Source organism: Trichechus manatus, unplaced genomic scaffold (genome assembly GCF_000243295.1).
Source record: "Trichechus manatus latirostris isolate Lorelei unplaced genomic scaffold, TriManLat1.0 scaffold00143, whole genome shotgun sequence".
Classification (NCBI taxonomy): Eukaryota; Metazoa; Chordata; class Mammalia; order Sirenia; family Trichechidae; genus Trichechus; species Trichechus manatus.
Genome location: NW_004444079.1, coordinates 3681046 through 3700264, shown reverse-complemented (window position 1 = coordinate 3700264; position 19219 = coordinate 3681046). Strand labels below are relative to the sequence as shown.

Genomic DNA, 19219 nt, shown 5'->3' with positions numbered 1-19219 from the left:
CCAGGCGGCCCGGACAGCTTTAATCCGATTGCACTGGAAACCAAGGGGACAGGGGAAGGTGTAAAGTTGACCTGAGCCCCGCGCCCACCCCGTGGCAGGCCTGCGTTTGCCCAGCATTGGTCCCGGGTATTGGCACAGGCTCCCGCCCCGCCGCCCTGGGGGCGGGGCATCTCGAGGCCACGCCCCCGCGACATCTGCTTCTCGGGGCCGGGAGGTCCTGCCAGGCAGAGTGTTGAGGCGGCGGAGCGGCAGGCGGCGCGCGGCCGGGCTCCGGTCCCGGACGATGGTGCCCGCCAAAAATGCTGCCGCGCCTTCTCTTGCCGCTGGTGGCGCTCCTTAGCCTGCGCCTCGGCTCGGACGCGCAAGGTAAGGATCGGGACCCCGGACTGCCCTGCCCTGTCCGCGCCGCCCCGCTGGTCTGTGGCCAGATCGGACTCCGACCCCGGCCACCTCTTGCCCGAAGCCCGTCTGGCAGGCCGTCTAGGGACAGGGGCGTCCGTTACCTCCTCCCTCCCTGCTGGGTCTCCTTTCCTGCAAGCCTACATTTCAAGAGGCCGCTGCCCTGACTCGCCTGTTGTTGACTTGGAAGAGACTGCGATTGATTGGCATGGGGAGGGGGGCGGTGGTTCGGGGAGTGGATGGAGAAGAGAAAAGCCCCCCCCCGCTCCAACTCATCGTCCACCCCTCTTCTGAAAAGCCATACATTTCGGCCCTGGCTTTTTTTGTTGTTTTAGTTCAAATGATGGGCTAACTTGTCACTCCTTGGGGTACTTCGATCTTCATCTGACTCTACCTTTTCTTACCTATCCAGTTAACCTGTTTCTGCCTCTGTACCATCTCACACCCTCCCCCGTTCCTGTCTTTTCCCTCCAGTACCACCCATCACTCCTATCTGATCATCTCTACTCCATCTTAGCCCCCAGCTCACTCCCACTGCCGCCTACCTTCCTCCTCCCTTACCCCAACCCTTCAGCTCAGGCTCCCAACCTAGCCTGCTCTCCTGGGAAAGTTTCTGCCACTAAGAAGAGTAAAACCCTGGAAAGACCCGAGAGTGAAAGGGCCAGAGTTAGAGGGACCAAGAGCAGAGGCAAGGAGAGCAGAGACTGAAACTGCTTCTACGTGACACCAAAATACAAAGTAAAACACATAGCCATTCACATGATCGAGAACTGAGTTGGCGATGTGTAGACCCAACACCACAAAGACGGGCTCCATTTTTCACTCTCTGTCTAATGTTTTTGAAATCGAGACAGAGACTTGAGGATCAAAGATAGTATAAGAAAGAAAGCGAGAGACAGGGACAGAAGCATTTTCTAATGACAAAGTCAGGAAGAAGAAGCATTATTACAGAGATCAAGAGAAGTTAAGAAAACAAGGGAAACAGGAGCCGGGTGACTGTCAGACTGAGGTATGCAAGGATGGAGGAGCGAAGGGAAGCTCACTGGGTATTGATTGGCCTTCCATACACCTCACTGCACTGGATAGACAAGGTTCTTAAAGTAGGTGTATTGGCTGCGCTCTCACAAATGAGGGAACAGATAGAGCAAGGCTGTCATTTGTCCAAAGTCACACTGACAAGTGACTGTTTGAGGCTGTTGATGTTGGTATTCCGTGGTGAATGGTGGGTGTTGAGGGGACAGGAGGGTGGAGATGGGGGTCAGTATTTAGTATCTCACCTTGGAAACATTTCTTTGTGGAAATGGCCTCAGCCCAGTTCAGAACCAGAGCTGATTCAGTCTGTCTGTCCTCACTCAGCCTGAGGCTGGGCATCTGGCTGTAAAATCAAACCCAACCCATTGCTGTTGAGTCAATTCTGACTCATAGTGAGCCTATAGGACAGAGTAAGACTGCCCCATAGGGTTTCCAAGGAGCGGCTGGTGGATTTGAACTGCTGTGCCAACAAAGCTTTCCTAGGAGCAAGGGAATGGGATAAGCACTTAGCTTGGACGAGCCCAGGCGAGCCATGAAGAGAAACAGACAGATGTTTACAAACAGAATGTGTGCCCAAAGAACCCGAGAGAGGTGGCCTGGGCCAGAGCCAGGGCTGGGACCAGGGTGGGCATTAGGCCTGGGGGTAGAGGCCAGGCCTGGGGATGGGACTAGTACAGGGAAGGGATGGGGCAAAGCCAAGGACTAGGTCATCTGACGCCTCCTTGCTGATGTGCCTTAGTCCTCCTCAGCCTCTGTCTTCTCCCTGGGATGCATTGGCCCTGGCTCAGCTCTTCCCAGCCACCATTTCTGCTTCTGATCGCAGATAGCCCAGGCTGGTGATTTAAGGATGCAACAGTAGCTCTGGTATCACATACACGTGGATTCATGTCCCTACTTTGCCCCTTACTAGATTGATTGGCCTTGGGCACATCACTTAACCTCTCTGAGCCTCCATTTGTTCATGGGTAAAATTGGGGTAAGTGCCTACCTTATAGGGCTGTTGTGATAACTAATCAAGAGGACCCTAGCACAATGATCAGCTCATAGTCATCATCACCATCATCCTCATCCCTAGGGGGTGGCTGAGAATTGCTGGGCTTTGTGACCCCTGATACTGACACTCTTCTCCTCAGGGACAGAACTGCCCAGCCCTCTGTCTGTGTGGTTTGAAGCTGAATTTTTCCACCACATGCTTCACTGGACGCCCATCCTGAATCAGTCCCAAAGCACCTACTATGAAGTGGAGTTCCTGTGGTGAGGGAAAAGAGGGGCAGAGGAAAGAGGGAGGGAGAGGGAGTAGTGGACCCATCCCCTCTGCTCCTCTAGCACAGGGAAGTTACATGTCTTCCTGTTGAAATGAGATGGGGAGGGACCCTGGCACATTTCTATCAATTAACAAGCACTAACTGAGCTCTCGTATATGCCCAGCAGTATGCTGGGAGCTCTGGGGTGAGGAGGCCGAGGTACCGCCTTTGCCCTCAAGGCTTTTTCATCTTAATGAAAAACAGGAAAAGCATCCACAATACAGTTGGAGAATAAGGAAGCTGTGACAAATGCAAGTGCAGTTTGGAGAAAAGAGAAATTAGGCCATGTTGCCGGGGGTGGCAAGTTTTCCTGGAGGAGGAGCTGGCCTTGAGCTAGTCAGAATCCAATCTAACAGTCCCTGGGCCACAGAGAAATTGAGACAGGGTCCCAGAACCAAGGGAGACCTCCTAGCAAGCATATGCCCTGGATTGTGGGAAATAACCTAAGGCCTGTACCAGTGTCTCTCTTCATGGGGATCTCTCCCTAGCTCTTGCTTCCCTCTAAAAGGAGTAGGTTTGAGCACAAGTTCCTCTCCCTATGCCCACTGTGATCCCTCCCCAGCTATGGCGAAGAGTCCTGGAAGGCCATCCCCACCTGTAACCAGACGCTGGCGCAGTCCTGTGACATCACTGCAGTGACCCTAGGCCTGTACCACAACAACGGGTACCGAGCCAAAGTCCGAGCAGTAGACGGCAGCCGGCGCTCCAACTGGACCATCAGCGACACCCGCTTTACCAGGGACGAAGGTGCTTTTTCTCCCCTTAGTCTCGAACATGGCATTTGGGGCCCCTTCCAGCCAGACATTCTAGTCTAAAGCTTTTCTGTCTGTTCCCATAGTTCCCCATATCAGGCAGGCTTCCTGGCTGGGGACCTAGTTGTCCGGCAGGCTCGAGTCAGGACTGGAGAGAACAGTCCTTTGGAGAAAGTTTAGATGAAAATAGCCAGAGTCATTAGAGGTTTAAAAAGGAACTAGAGTTGTTTATCCTACAGAAGAGAGGTCTTGGGGTGGGTTGGGGCAGCTGAGTCAAGAGGCCCAGACCTGTGGACTTGTAGGGTTCGGGGAGAGGAAGCAAATCCATAAGCACTCAGCAGAGAGCAAGAAGCAGTAGGCAGAATTTGGATCAGATGCCCACTCCTGAAAGCTTGAACTCCAAGGAACAGGGTCTGAGGCATTTCTGGGGAACTCTCTGGGGAAGTAAGACAAAAGGATAAGCCCCAAACTTAATGGGATTCTTTCATTCCTCAAATTAGGATTGAGTATGCTCTATGTGAAGATGCCTGGGTGATGCAAACTTAAAGGTTGGTGGTTTGAACCCACCCAGCAGCACCATGGAAGAAAGGCCTGGCAGTCTGCTTCCATAAAGACTACAGCCAAGAAAATCCTATGGAGCAGTTCTACTCTGTAACACATGGGATCACCATGAGTCAGAATCAATTCAACAACGATGGGTTTGGTTTTGATTTTATGCTCTATGTGTGTGGTGAACCTGCTCTGAAGGAGTCAGAGTCAGAGCTGAAAGTCTAGGAAGTCGTTGGTTCCCAAATGCCTGTCTGAAGGCCAATGCCCAGGGGGCTGAAGAATTGCTACCTGGGGAGTGTGTTTAAAACATGTTTCCAGGGCCCAGCCTCAGAAATTCAAATTCACTGTGTCTTGAGTAGGCCTGGGGCATCTGTATTTTTCACATGCTCCCCAGGAAATCTTTGGGAAACCTATGGCCCAGGTTTTAGGGTGGACAAAGCTTGATCCTGGAGGCAAGGCATGGGCGGGTAGATGCCAAGGCCCTCCCCAGCCTGCAGGCCTTATGGCCTTGTCTCCCACTCAGTGACTCTGAAAGTTGACAGCGTGAAGCTAGAGATACACAACGGCTGCATCTTTGGGACAATCCAGCCCCTCAGGCCCAAGATAGCCCCCGCAGGTGACATGTACGAACACATCTTCAAAAACTTCCGCGAGTATGAGATCGATATTCGCAAGGTGCCGGGAGAATACACGGTATGGCGCTCCTCGGGCTTCCCTGTCACCTGGGCTGGGGGACTTTGCTGGCAGAGTCAAGAGAGGTCCCAGGGGTGACAGAGAGGGAGGGAGTGAAAGTGTCCCCAGCCTTCAAACCTGTTCTCCTGGGAGGCGGTGGGAAGACATTGCCGTTCACAGGTGCCTGCTAGGTGTCGGTCACCACACGAGGCATTTTGTAGCTGTTATTTGTGGTCCCCTCGCAGACAGATGTCTTATTCCATTTTCTAGATGAGGAAATGATGCTTGAGCAGGCAGTATAACTTGCCCAAGGACACCCTGTAAGGGCAAGATCTGGAATCTGAACCCAGGAATGTGTGTCTGCAAATTCCATCTTCTTTCCTGTCCACCACAGTTGATGCCAGCCCCTTTTGGAAGGGTTCCCAGCTTCTCTAAAACACTCCCTTTTCTCTTTTAACATAAAATAAATTACAGTAATTACAGAGCTCTTGGGCTGCGTTGATAATCGCGGGGTTTGCTATCTTAGAAGAAAAAGACTGAAGCTACTGGGGAGTTTGCCAAGATCATCTCGAAAGGCTCTCAGCTCCAGCTCTCCATCTCTGTGGTGCCATGAAATAAGGGGTATTTTGCTTATTGCAGTTGTTTGCATTTCAGTTCACAAACAAGAAGGTAAACCATGAAAACTTCAGCCTCCCAGCCTCTGGAGAGGTGGGAGAGTTCTGCATCAGGGTGAAACCATCCGTCGGCTCCCGAACTAACAAGGGGGTGTGGTCCAAGGAGGAGTGCATTACCCTCACCAGGCAGTGTAAGTCCAGTCAGGGCTGGGGGAAGCGGGGGCAGGAAGGACCTCACACAATCCGGAAAGCATCTGCTCAGGGCTGCCGGGGCCAGCCACGGTGCTAGGCACCCCCCATGTACCTTTTCACTCTCACACAACCCTGTGAGAGAGACCTCATTATCCCTATTTCAGAGATGGGGGAACTGAAGTTCAGAGTGTGCAAGCAGCTAGGATGTGGTGGCAGCACAGGTCTCCTGATTCCACGGTGCTTCCTCTCGAGCACAGCTGCACTTCCCAGGAGCCCCCCAAGCTGCCCTCTGGCAGCTGTGGTAGTTCCTCTTTGCTCCACCCCTTCGCTGGTCTACCTCAGAGCCCAGGGTACAGAGGGTCTTCTCATGCCAGAGGAAGCACAACTGAGCTGACTCCTTGCCACAGATACTGTGCCAGGCTCTCAGCCAGGTGCTGGGGTGGCGAGGGGAGAGCAGAGGAGATAGGGGTGTCGAGGCCATGGTCCTGCCTGCAAGGATCTTACCATCTGCTGGGAACAGCAAGCACGGAGGAAGCCCTAACTAGCACCTCAACACATCTTATGTCGAGTGCGGGATAGATCCAGCAGTAAGTGTCTGAGAGCGCTGAGTTCCGCATGGGCAGGAGGTCAGCAAAGACTAAAATAACTCCTTGCATTTCTCCAATAAATTTCTGTTTATGAAAGGCTTTCACAAGCTCATTGTCATTTAAGCCTCACTGCAGAGTAAGGCACTTCCTGTGTGGCAAGCAGCCTGAAAGTGCTTTTTATATGTATATTCACGTGTATACTGATACTCACATATCATTGCTATGAGAAATAGTTTTGTGGAAAGGTTTAAGTTCAAATCCCACTTACGAGGTTTATGACCTTGGGCAGGTTACTTAACCTCTCTGTGCATCAGGATCCTAATCTGTAAAAATGGAGACAATGATAGTACTTACCTCATAAGGTTGTTATGAGGATCAAGTGAAATAAGTAAAGTGCTTGGTACTTGGTAAGTGCTATGTACTATAGTACCTCACAACCATCTTATGAGATAGGTACTATTTTTCTTCTCATTTTATAGATGAGGAAACTGAGGCTCAGAGAGGTTAAGTAATTTGCCCACAATCCCACAGCTAGTAAGTGGTGAAGCTAGGATTGGAAGCCAGGTCTCGCTGCCCCCAAAACCTGTGTTCTTACCTGCTGTGCCATCTGTCCTCATTGTTCTGGTTGCTGTCATATGCAGAGGGCTGGAAGCAGAGTCACCGGGTCTGATGAGGAAATCTTTTAGGGCAGAGTTTGGAAGGCCAAGCAAGGATTCCCAAGAACCCAGACACATCTAGACCTGTGGCCTGGCAGTAGCCTGTGAGGTTCCTGTGGCCACTCACTGGGTGCTTCCTAAGAGTAGCTGAGGGACCCCTGGGGACCACCCTTCATGTCCCACAGTGCCAGGCCGCCAACGCATTTCTCTGTGCCTGCAGATTTCACCCCGACGATCCTCAGCATCTGCTTCACCTTTGTGCTGCCGCTCTGCGGAGCCCTGGTGTACTGCCTGGCCCTCCAGCTGTACGTGCGGCGCGGCAGGAAGCTACCCTCGGTCCTGGTGAGTGTCACTGGAGGCCACTGCTCGTCCTTCCCAGCCACACGAGAGCTCCCGGGGTGGGGGTGGGGGGTGGCTCTCAGACAGTCCAGCACCCCAGCTCTTCTCCACGCTCAGCAATGGAGTCAGGAGGCACCTCCGTCAGGCACCGTGGGGAAAGAGGGTTGATGTGAACACAAATCCTAATCTTGAGAATGTTGCCTTTTAGTAACCTAGATAAGACATGGACTGAGTAATCACAGACCCTCAAGCTTCACTTTGTTATTGTTTATTAATAGTTGGCCATGGATTAGCCCCTGTACCCTAGTGCCTATGAGGTAGGTATAATTATTATCCTCATGAGTGAGGAAACTGAAGCATAGAGAGATTGTTACATGCAGAGGGTCACACAGCCAGGAAGTGTCAGGGCTGGGACGGGTGAGGAGTGCTCTAGCGAGGAGAGGGAGAACAGAGGGCAGGAGGTGCTAGCCCTTGGGCTGCTGTCAGAGTGGAGTGGGCGATAGCAGAGTGGAGGAGGGGATCTGGAGGGGTGAGGGTCTCATGCCCGCCTCGCTACGGAATGCAGACCACGCTGCGCTTGTGATAAGCCAGCCTCCAGAACTCACCTTGCAAGACTTGAGCAGGATTTCCCAAACCTCAGCCTGTTTCTGGCTCAGGGTTCAGGCCACATCAAAGGTTGCTGGCCACAGCCCCTCCAGCTGGCCTTACTAATATGTGATGGAAGGGCCCAGCTTGGTCAGTGGGAGGCAGGTGCCCTGCGGAAGCTCACAGCTGGGAGGGGAGCCTCCAGAGAGATCCTAGGATGTGTAGGAAAAATAAGGAGAGGCCCACAGATTCTGAAATTATTTTGAATAAGAACGCCAGAAAGTTGAGACAAAGGTGGGACTGCCTGACCTAATTAGGGTCTTTGTCCAGGGAAAAAAGAACCATGCTCCCAGCTCCAGTGGACTCTGGGTAGAGAGGTACAGTGAGGAGACCAGGGACAGGCAGTCCCTACAGCCTTAGGAGATTATAAAGTTCTTCCTCGTGTCTAACTGAAGTGTGTACTCATTGTCCTTTCTCTGTGCTCTGGGGAGATTCAGTTCCGCAAACATGTATTCACTGGCCTGTCTTTAACAAGTACTTTGAGGATAGGTTACAGACAGGGCCTGGAGCTGGGGGTAGTGGTGGTTTAGAGATGAATGTACCATGGAGCCTGCCCTCAGGGAGGGGAGGCTGGAGTATAATAACTAGAAAGCAGAGGGGCTGGAGGAAGAGTGGTCCTGGTACACGGGGTGGGGAGATGCTTAGTAGGGGGTCAGGAAAGGCATCTAGAAAGAGAGTAAGTGAGGCAGTAACTGCTGAGCACTTACTGCATGCAAAACGTTGTAAGGGAAGAAGCCAATTAGCCCGGCCCTTGGTCCCAAGGGGCTTGATTACAGCCTAGTGGGGCAGCCGATGTGTGAACTATTAACTTTAATGCAAAGCACAGTGAAATAGACATAGATGCAAAAATGACCCAGCAAATGGCAAACAACTTCTTGGGTTTTTTTTGTTGTTGTTCCTTCTGTACACCTGGATCACGGAATTGAGTTGTCCTTGGGGCTTTTTTCTCCTCTAGGATAAATACTGAGTCCCTGGGTGGCACAAACAGTTAATGTGCTTGGCTGCTAACCGAAAGGTTGGACATTCGAGCCCACCCAGAGGCACCTTGGAAGAAAGGCCTGGTGATCTACTTCCAAAAGAGCATGGCCATTGAAAACCCTAGGGTGTACAATTCTACTCTAACACACATGGGCTCTCCAAGAGTCAGAATCGACTCAATGGCAACTGATCTTTTAGGATAAATACGACAGATTGCCTTCATCTGATGATTATAGCCACTCCTAACTTTATGAATAACTTTTCATTACCTTGTTCTCATTCATTAACTGATTTGATCTGACCTTTCCACAACCCAGTGAGGTTAAATATTATTAGACAAGCAGGGGATTTCAAATCAGGACAGTTGAGTACAAATTTGAGATTTGTTCTTTGTTGCTGTCTGACTTTGGGCAAGTCATTTAATTTGTCTGAGCGTCAGTTTTCTCCTTTAGGGAATAGAAATGATAACACTTCCCTTACAGAGTTGTTGGAGGGTAAATGCAATTCAGCAAATATTTACTGAGTATCTTCTATGTACCAGGCACTGTTTTATCACTTCTCATGCATTAACCACAATACGAGGAGGCAGGGACTGTCGTTTCCATTTTAAAGATGAGGAACTGAAGCACAGAGAGGATAAGTAATTTGGCCAAGTGACACAGCTAAGAGACAGAACTTGTATTTGAACCCATGTAGTCTAGCTCCAGAGCACACATCCTTACTCACCAAGCTATGTGAAATTAAAAGGGACTCACTAAGAATTGCACTGGAGTCATCATGTACCAAGGGAATAAGAGCACATGTGCAACAGTGAGTCAGTAAGTCAGTCAACAAACCTTATGAGTGCCTACTATGTGCTAGCTCTGTTTAGGCTGTAGGGACAGAGTAGTGAGCAAGACTACAGCTCTTTCCCTCAAGGAGCTTATATTCTTTTGGGGAGTGAGTATGTGTGTGTTTTGGGGTGGGGTGGGGGGACAAAAGCAAGTAAAAAAATAATTCCAGGAACTAAGTACTATGAAGAGGTAAACTAGGTTAATGTGGAGAGAGTGGCTGGAGCACCACTTTAGTCAGGTGGCCAGGAAGGCCTCTCTGATGAGGTGACATCTGAGCTGAGCCCTGAACCACAAGGGAACACAAACCATTCACAGGGCTGAGAGAAGAGTATTCCAAGCAGAAGCAATAGCGTGTGCAAAGGTCCTGAGACAGCACTGTTCCAGGGGAAGAAAGAGCACCAGTGTGGCTGGGGCAGAGGAGCAAGAGGGAGAAGGGTTACCCTGGGACACTCAGCAATAAGTAGGGAACAGGTCCTTGGCTGCTGGTGCTGTGCTTGTTCCGCTGCCTCACATTGTCAGCAACCCTGTGTTTGTCAAACTGCTGGTCGCAACTCAGGGAATGGAGAAATTAACGGGAATGGATGTGTCTCGCATCTAGCATTTTAAAAAATGAAATGCATTAAATAGGATAGGATAGAGTCGAGTGTGTAGAATAGAGTAGAATGGAAAATATCAAGGCACCGAAGTATTATTTTGAGAAACTGGTTTCAGTTGTATATACATGTGGGTTATTATGTAAAACCTATCTCTTACTTTGCATCATAGTGAAAAAAGTTTGAAACACACTTCTAAAAGGGCCCAGCCTGCTCTCAGGTTTGAAAAGGACCGCCGGTGGAGCCAGCTGAGAGGCTCCCCCATTCCCAGCAGGCTCTCATTCTGCCTGTCAGTCCGTCTGGGCTCCAAGAATACAAGTTTTTTATGTTATCTGGCCTGAGCCAAACTTGAGAATTGAATTAGGAGGAAAAATTGATTCTAAAACAGAACAAAAATAGCAAGTCTCAGTGTAATCCAGGCTCTACAACCCCCCTCTGTTGAAGCGGTAACCTCTTGAGCTCCCCTTGGACCGTGGCCTCACTAGCAACACTGGGCTTGGTGCCTGCGGGTGACCCTCCCGCCTCTCTCACTCCATTCTCTCCTTCCCAGGTCTTCAAGAAGCCCAGCCCCTTCAGCCTCGTCAGCCAGCTTCCCTGCCCAGAAGCCCCAGACAGCATCTACCACCTTGACGTGGAGGCCTTCCCGAAGGTGTCCCCAGAGCTGAGGAACTCAGAATTGCACGGCAGCACCGACAGTGGCTTTGGCAGTGCCAAGCCATCCCTGCAGACTGAAGAGCCCCAGTTCTTCCTCCCTGAACCCCACCCCGAGGCCACTGGGACCAGGGGGCAGGGGGAGCCCCCAGTGCTGGAGAACAGCTGCAGCGGAGACAGCAGCAACAGCACAGACAGCGGGATCTGCTTGCAGGAGCCCAGCCTGAGCCCCAGCACAGGGCCTGGCTGGGAGCTGCAGGTGGGGAGTGACAGTCGTGGCCAGGACGACAGTGGCATTGGCCTAGCCCAAAACTCTGTGCGGCAGCCTGGGGGCACACAAGGCAGTTCAGCCTTGGGTGAGGTCAGCCCCCCAAGGCCTGAGCTGCCTGGGGAAGAAGACCCAGCTGCGGTGGCATTCCAGGGCTACCTGAAGCAGACAAGATGTGCAGAGGAGAAGACAGCCAAGGTCGGCTGCCTGGAGGTAGAGTCCTCCTCAACAGATGGCCTTGGCCCCAAGTTCCGGATGTGCCTAGGTGCTGAGGCAGACTGGCCTCCTCCAGACCTGGCCAAAGGCTATATGAAACAGGACCCCCCAGGAATGACTCTCCTTCCCTCAGGGGCCCCAACTGGACAATGGAACCAACCAGCTGAGGAATGGCCACTCCTGGGCTTGACCAGCTGTGGTGACCTGGGAACCTCGGACTGGAGCTTTGTCCCGGATCTTGCCCCTGTGGACTGTGTGGCAGCCTCATGTAGTCTCCTGAGCAGCTTTGACTCAGACCTGGTGGCCCTGCCACTGATCTCCAGCCTGCATGCAAATGAGGACCCAGGCTAAAGGGATGCACTGGATTTTAGCCATGCGTGATCCTCCCCTGGCTGACACTGGATAAGGATTGTCCTCGGGAGGAGGAGATGTCCCCAGGAGATCAGAGGTGAAACATAAGGCCAGGCTGGGCACTTTTCTGCAAGCCCAGTGGTGCCAGCGCTAGCAGGCCCCACCAGGCTGGCCACAGTGGACAGGGACAGAAGGAGGCAATCTCATTGAACTAGTGCAGGGCATGGGTGACACTGACCTGTTCTCTGAATGGGCCCTTGTGCAGTCTGGCAGAGCTGAGGCAGGGCAAGACCTCCTCCCCCTCGGGACTCTTTCCTGCCTCAGAAAGGATTGTTTGCTCAGGGGAACCACGGGGTTTTCTGGAGTTGTGGTGAGGCCACCAGGCTGAAGTCAGCTTGGCCCAGGCCTCCCTCTTAGGCCAGCCGTGTATCAGGGCCTCCAGCAGACTGGAGAGCTGAAGGATGAAGGCTTCAGGACCTTAGCACAAGAGTCATTGCTAGAGGGAAACAGGAGGCAGCAGATCCCGAGTTTGAGGCTGGGATGGCCACACAGAGAAGGCAGGGAGGTTGTCACTGAAAGATGGTAAGGTGTGTCTGCCCAGGTCAGTCAGTCTGTCTGCACATCATTATGGAGCCACAGGGATGAAGTGAGCTGAGATCCAGAATGGGGCTTCTGGTTCAAAACCCATCCCTCTGCTGGGGTGTCCCTAGGGTCTGTCTTCAGATATCCCCTAGGGCACATGCAGTGGCTAGGCCAGTCACCATCTTCACCCTGATGGCCCACCATCTTGCTGACAGTACCAGAGGAGCCATGGTTGTTTGTACTGGCCAAAACTCAGTCCCTCAGGCAGCCTCTGGGCTTGGGCACCAGTTCATGTCTGCCCCAGACGGTTGGGGCTGGGACCTGCTCCTTGTATTTGCTATTGATGTTCAGCTACAGACCCAGAGGACAGGGCTCTGGGCTGGGAGCCCTGCTCTCTCAGTGTTCAGCAGGGTGACCTTGGGCCAGCCACTTCTCAGAGGGCCTCAGTTTCCCCAGCTGTGAAATAAGGACACAGTCTCCAGGCCCTCTGCCATGCTGGGTGTTAGCCAAGCTGGCCTCTGGGCAACATTCCCAACCCTGCCTGACCCTGTGCTGGGAGGAGGTGGGCTCCATGACCATGTCTGCACAGAGCCAGCCTCTTTCTCATGCTGAGGGCTAGCAGATGAGTAGAAGTCCATGCATCATGCCCAGAGAACCGCTGGTCCCCAGGGGTCCAGCAAGGGCAGGTGTGGGCCCTGCTTCCCCGTAGTCAGCTTGGAATCTGTCTTCAAACAAACCCAGTTCACAGTCCAGAAGCAAGGAATCCAGGAGGGGAGACGGGCCTGGAGTGGTCCTGCATTTCTCTGTCACATTCTGAGGACAGACATTCCAGCCCAGTAAAACCAGCCATAGCCCTGTCCACTCTGCTGTGAAGCTCTAAGGTACTAGTCTGATAACTGAACTCCCCCGGAAATCCTTGAGGGAAGATTCCTCAGGGTTCCCTTGAAAGGTTTATTTATTTATTTTTGGTCATTTATTTATTGAAGAGGCAGCATAGTACGGTGGGAGAATTCTGGGGACTTTAGGAGCAAAGTTCTAGTTCTGACTCCACTGTTTATAGCTGTGTGACCTTGGGCAAGTCACATTTCCTCTTTAAGCCTCAGTGTCTGTAAAACTGGAAATCAGTGCCTGACTTGTCTAACTTATAGGAATGTGAGACCCCATTGAGAAAATGGATGTGAGTGTGCCTTGAACACAAAGCTCTGTGAATGAGTGATGTATGTTTTTACCCCCCAATAAAGTGTCAGGACCACAGGAATCATGAGACACCAACCAGATTTCTGATGACACAGTCCCTGGAGGAGGACTCGGTTGTTGATAATTGAGAATGACTATCACTAGGATATGGGATGTCAGCTTCAAAAACACAAGACCTGAGGACTCAGACAAACCCAGGTCCAAGTCCTCGTGTGCCAACATTTATTGTCTGTGACCTTGGGCAAATTACTTCACCTCTCAAAGTTTCAGTTTCCCCATCTGTAAAATGGGGATAATAACACCTCATGGGGAGGTTGTGCGTGTAAGTGAGACCACGTATAAAGAGTGTAGTACGGTACCTGACACGTAGGTGTTCCATACACAATAGCTATTATTAGCTGTTAAGGCTGTAAAGGGGAAAGGGGCCATTTTTCTTGGAAACGGTGAAAATGAAAGAGATAAGAAGTATGTAGAGGAGTTCTTTTAGAAGACTGGAAAGGAAGCGGTGGAAAGTACAGCACAACATTTTGAACGTAAACTCTGACAGCTTGGAAAGGAGAAGCCATGAGCCCCTCCCTCCAGGGAAGACCTCCCTGGAGCCCCACCTCCTCCTGCCCTGGGCCCAGAAGTACTTCCAAGAGGTGGTTCTCGTAAGGGTGGAAGCCATGTGCATTCTCTTCTAAGGCACTTCCAAGAAAAACCACACTGGCTTTGAATCACTCACCAAGCTCAGCCCAGATAGAGCAAACTCAGGCCAGTGACCTGCACCACCTACCTGCCAGCTTTACTCTTTGTCCCAGCCTGAATCCAGAGGAAGGAACTGGGGACACCTCATCTCTTTTTCCCTGTATCATCTTGAACTATGCCTCTCCCCTGTTTCATTCTAAGAAAATCCTCAATTCTGGGGAAGTGCTGATCCTATCACCTTCAGAGAACTTGACTAATATCACACCATTTCAGACCTGTTCAAACTCTTTCCCTATAGGCCTCCTTGTCAAGATCGGTAATAGGCTCAGGGTCAGTCACTTTGTCCTAGAAATGAGGTGTTGGAAATGGCTTCTGCCCCAAGGAAGGGGCCCTGGAGGCAGGTTTGGTTGAAGGCTGACCAAAGAGTAAATACAAAGATCCAGAGAAGAGGAATTATCTTAAAGGGGCTAGAGCCCATCTAGTTGAAAGAGACAAGGTAGGAAGCAATTTGACAGGCAGATAAGAGGCCGTGGGCTCTGGGTGCAGGCCGAGCCTGTTGCTCTTCTAGAAAATCAGTAGGAGTATATGATGGTCTGCCTGTGCCTTTAAGCTAACCTCTCATCACAGCCAGGGTTGTGGGAGAAACTGAGAGAGTTCTTCCAAACAGCTGAGGCGTAGGAGGGGTGGTAGATGAGAAACTTCCAGACTTCTAGGGAATTTGGATTGAAGTTCCCCGCAGAAGGCCCTGATAGTTCTTAAACTGAGCAACCTCCTCATTCAAGGGCTTTTCCAGGCTGAGGAATGTGTAATTCTACATTTCTATGAGCTAATGGCACTTCCTCTTAGTAAGGAGAGAGGGGAACTGGGCCAACATTGAAGAGGAAATTCTATTGAACTGTGTTTTCCCAAGTTTGTAAATAAACCCGTTGCTGTCAATTCTGACCCATAGCAACCCTATAGGACAGAGTAGAACTGCCCCATAGGATTTCCAAGGAGTGGCTGGTGGATCTGAACTGCCGAGCTTCTTGTTAGCAGCCGTATCACTTAACCACTGTGTCAAATATTCAGCTTTGCCCTCCCCAAATATCTCTATCTTTCTCCCACCACCACCTCTTTCTGTCTCTCTCTCTGCCTCTCACTCTCTCTCTCTCTCTCTCTCTCAGTCTGTCTCTCTCTCTCTCTCTGCACACACTGTAATAGAATACACCCAACCCCTAAGCAAGGTTGGGTCACACCCCAGAGCCATGCCCCACCCACACTGCACTGCGGCCAGGTATGAGTTCTCTGAGCCCTGCACGGGAGCAGCCGAGAAAGAGGAGCTGTAGGCTCACATACTGATAATTGTGTGAGGCAGGTTCAAGCAGTAAGGGCTGATTTTATCAAGCCCCCAACCTAGAGGATACTAGGTACTGGGAGGTTTGACTCCTGTTTCCTGTAGTGCTCGTGGGTTTGGGAGTTTCTTTTGAAGCAAACCCACAATTTTAAATTCAGGGCATTGTATTAATGAATGACCCCACAGCACGTTTGCTCACTATCGGCTGGCTCTTAACTTCAACTAGTTCCCATAAACTTTCGAAAGGGTGGTAGGACCCAATAAACACCTCCAGCAAGGAGGGGTGGAATAGGATGCAATTAGTGTTCGAAAAAGATGATCCTACACAACACATGAGCCAAGAATCAGAGAGGGTAAGTTGGGAGAACTGGTTGGAGGCTCTTATTGCAGTCAGTACTTCATTTATTCAACAGACATTTTATTGAGCACCTACTGTGTGCCTGCCATAGTGCTCAGCCATGGGTTCAAGGTGGTGAACAAAATAAGCACAGCCTCATGGAACATGCCATCTGGTTATGAGGGAAAACCAAGCAAGTAAACACACAAACAAATACATTATTACAAATAGTGATGAGTGCCATGAAAGAAAGTAATATTCCACACAAGGGGCAAGGCAGGAGGCAGAGAAACTGGGTAGGAGGCTTTTACCATAGTCCATTCAAGTGACCATAAGGGCTTGAACCTGCCCAGGGGCAGTGGGAATGGAGAGGAAAGGACAGATTCCAGTGATATTTTAGGAAGAATTGGCAAGACTAGGTGGCAGACGGGCTGTAGTAAACAAAGAAGGAGGAATCAGAGGTGCTAATCATACTGAAACCTGGACGATGAGGAAAGTGAAGTGTGGACTTGGAGGGAGACACAGGCATTTGGAGACGGTGAGTTCTGGCTTAGACATAACAAGACACCCAAAGGAAGGCCCTTCAGCAGCTGGTGAGGCAGTCCTGGCACTGGGTGAGGGCTGGGGATTTGGAAGTGAAAGCCTTGTGTTCACCCTGACCAACTTCATGTCTCTTAGACAATGGTAGCCATCACCAAGAGTGCAACTGAGGGTTCCCTTTGAATACAACACCCGAGAAGCAGACCTGATGGGCTCTGCGGCTCGCATGGGTAGGGGGAGAAGGAAGTGGCGGATGGGTGGACCTGCTTCTATCTGCAGCACGATCAGCAGAGACTTGGGTGTGGCTGCCACACCTAGATCCCTCCACCTTCAGGGGGCAAGAGGGGCTGATGCAGGTTAAGGCCTCATGATGGCCCTGGAGAGAACAGTAGTAGTCTTCAGAATCCCACTGCCTGGTCACTCTAACCCTGGCAATACCCTTCACTTCCCGACGCACCCATCTACCTATCCCCTAGCGCAGAACATCTCAAAGTATTATCTATTTATCACCTGCATCAGAATCACCTGGAGGTGCTTGTCTCCCTAATCTTCTCTCTGCGGCCCAAAATCTCTGAGGGTAGTTCCCAGGATCTGCTCTGTTGTAGGTGATTCAGATGCACACTCAAGTTTGAGAGTCACTCCTTTAGAGAATAACTGGTTGATTTGCTACGTATCCCACTAAAATCAATCCTTCTCTCCCGACTGCCCCCTGGATGATGACACCTAGCCCAAACCTTTAAGTACTATCTAGATGCTGAGGGCTCCCAAGTGTCCAACCAGGCCCCTCCCCTCAACTCTACTCAGCCGCCTACTCAGCAGCAGAATTTTTTAACATGCATCTCAAAAGCAGCAGGTCTAAAACAGAGCTGTGGATTTCTCACACACTTGTTCCTCCCCAAGTCTGCCCCATGTGAGTAAATGGCACCACCACTCACCCAGCAGTTCAGGCTCAAACTAAGGTCAACCTAAAATTCTTCTTTTCCCTTTACACCCCACATCTAATCCATCAGGCAGGTCTTATCAGCTCTTCCTTCCAAATACTGTATTTTTATGCAAATAACATGCGCATTCTACGTTTGTTTGCCAACTGCTCCCTCTCCCCAGGAGATATTTTCCGAAAGCACAGCTATGCTCATTTTTTTTTTTACAGCAACATGTTTTAAAAAATTGGCTTAGCAGCACTTATGAACACACCTGGGAGTGGGGGCGTGGTTGGCAAACAAACATAGAAGCCTCAGGGTATTTGTGTAAAATATGGTATACAGTGACTTCAACCAGCTGTCACCATCCCCACCACTATCAACCAGGTCAAATCTATCCTCATCTCTCACCTGGACCACTAGTGGTTAGAGTCTCTTGCTGTCCATCTGCTTCTACTCCTCTTTCCTTAGTCTAATTGTCATACAGTAGCCATTGTGATCTTTATAAAATACAGCTCAAGTCATGTTATTCCCCTGATGAAAGCCCCATGTCTACTCTTGGTGAGCTTTATAATCCAAAGGAGTTGGTACCTACTACTCCCAGAACACATCTCCTCCACACTCCCCCTTGCCACTCTGCTTCAGCCATACCTCTTGCTGCTTCTTGAGTGCATCAAACTAATTTCCACTTCAGGTCATTTTCACTTACTCTTCCCAGGTCTTCTCCTGAATTCCTTCCTTGTTTTATTCAAGTGTCTGCTCAAATGGAACCTCTGTAGAGAGGCCTTTGGTGACCACCCTATCTCAAATATCCTTCCCACCTCCATTCCAGCTCTATCCCGGATTTTTCCCTTCAGAGCACTTACGGTTACCTGAAATTATACTATCTACTTATGTGTTTATTTGCCTCTAGTCTGTCTCTCCCAATAAAACATAAGATTCGTGAGGGCAAGGACTTTGTCTCTTTCATTCACTCCTGCAGTCTCAGAATCTAGAGCATATAGTAGGCACTCGGTTTGTATTTGTAGAGTGAATGAATGAGTGAATAAATAAATGAATAATGATAGAATTACAAGATAATGTGATAAGTGCCATCTTAGTTTAGATTCCCCCAAAAGCAAAATCTTATTTGGAAGATGATCCGTAGGAGCAGGGATGGGGGACCAGGAGAGAAGGAAAAACCAAAACAAGGGAAGGTTATCAAATTGGTCATGCTAGGAGCAATGGGAGCTTGATTCCACTGGAACCCTCTGAGGAGTAGACAGAGGCCTCTTCCAGTTGCCCCCCTGTGCTTTGACAGGGAGAAGCATTGATCCATCGGCTCCTGAAACCCTCTAGTTGAGGATTCCCCCAGAGGTGTTATCTCCCCTGCTCTTTCAAGCTGCTGGTGCACGAGGCTGCTTGGGCTCCCACACGACAGGAGGAACCCAGGGAGAAAGCAAATGTGCGATTAAGATGAGACGGTGTCAACACAAAGCACGTTGGAGCCCACTCGCTAGAATCAGGTGGGGCTGAAAAGACGTGAGGTGGGGCATAAGAGGCATCTGCTGTTTGCACCATGACAGAGATGTGCACAAGGGTCTACAGAGCATGTCAGAGGGGCATTTGACCCAGGCTGGGGGTTCAGGGAGGGCTCCTTGAAGAAGAAAAGCCAAGAGTTCTGGAGATGTCCTGGCCAGCACCTCATTCCCTCTCTCCCTTCACAATCAGCTTTTTGAAAGAGCAGTCTACATTTACTGTCTCTGCTTCCAACCACTTCTGCTGTGGTGTACAACTCCAGGGGATGCCACCCAAATTGTATTCTATAATAGATGAATGTTGCCCTCTGCAGTTGTGCAAGCCAGCAGCCCTGCACTTACCACTCCTCAGTGCACTGGAATCAAGCTTTTGTCCCCACCATTCCACTGAAACTTTCCTCCCCAAGACCACCACCAAGTCCTGCATGCTGATAACTTACAGCCCAGACTCATCCCTCGAACTCCTGGAAACCCA

General features: G+C 50.6%; 1 protein-coding gene across 1 annotated transcript; it reads left to right on the top strand.

The window, feature by feature from the left end:
* Positions 1–228: 228 nt before the first annotated feature.
* On the top strand, positions 229–18407 carry IL10RA (interleukin 10 receptor subunit alpha). Its single transcript, XM_004385703.2, has 7 exons — positions 229–366; positions 2565–2685; positions 3298–3482; positions 4560–4729; positions 5363–5513; positions 6978–7099; positions 10696–18407. Exons 1-7 carry the CDS (start codon positions 300–302, stop codon positions 11629–11631), a joined length of 1752 nt encoding a protein of 583 aa, XP_004385760.1. The 5' UTR covers positions 229–299; the 3' UTR covers positions 11632–18407.
* Positions 18408–19219: the final 812 nt, after the last annotated feature.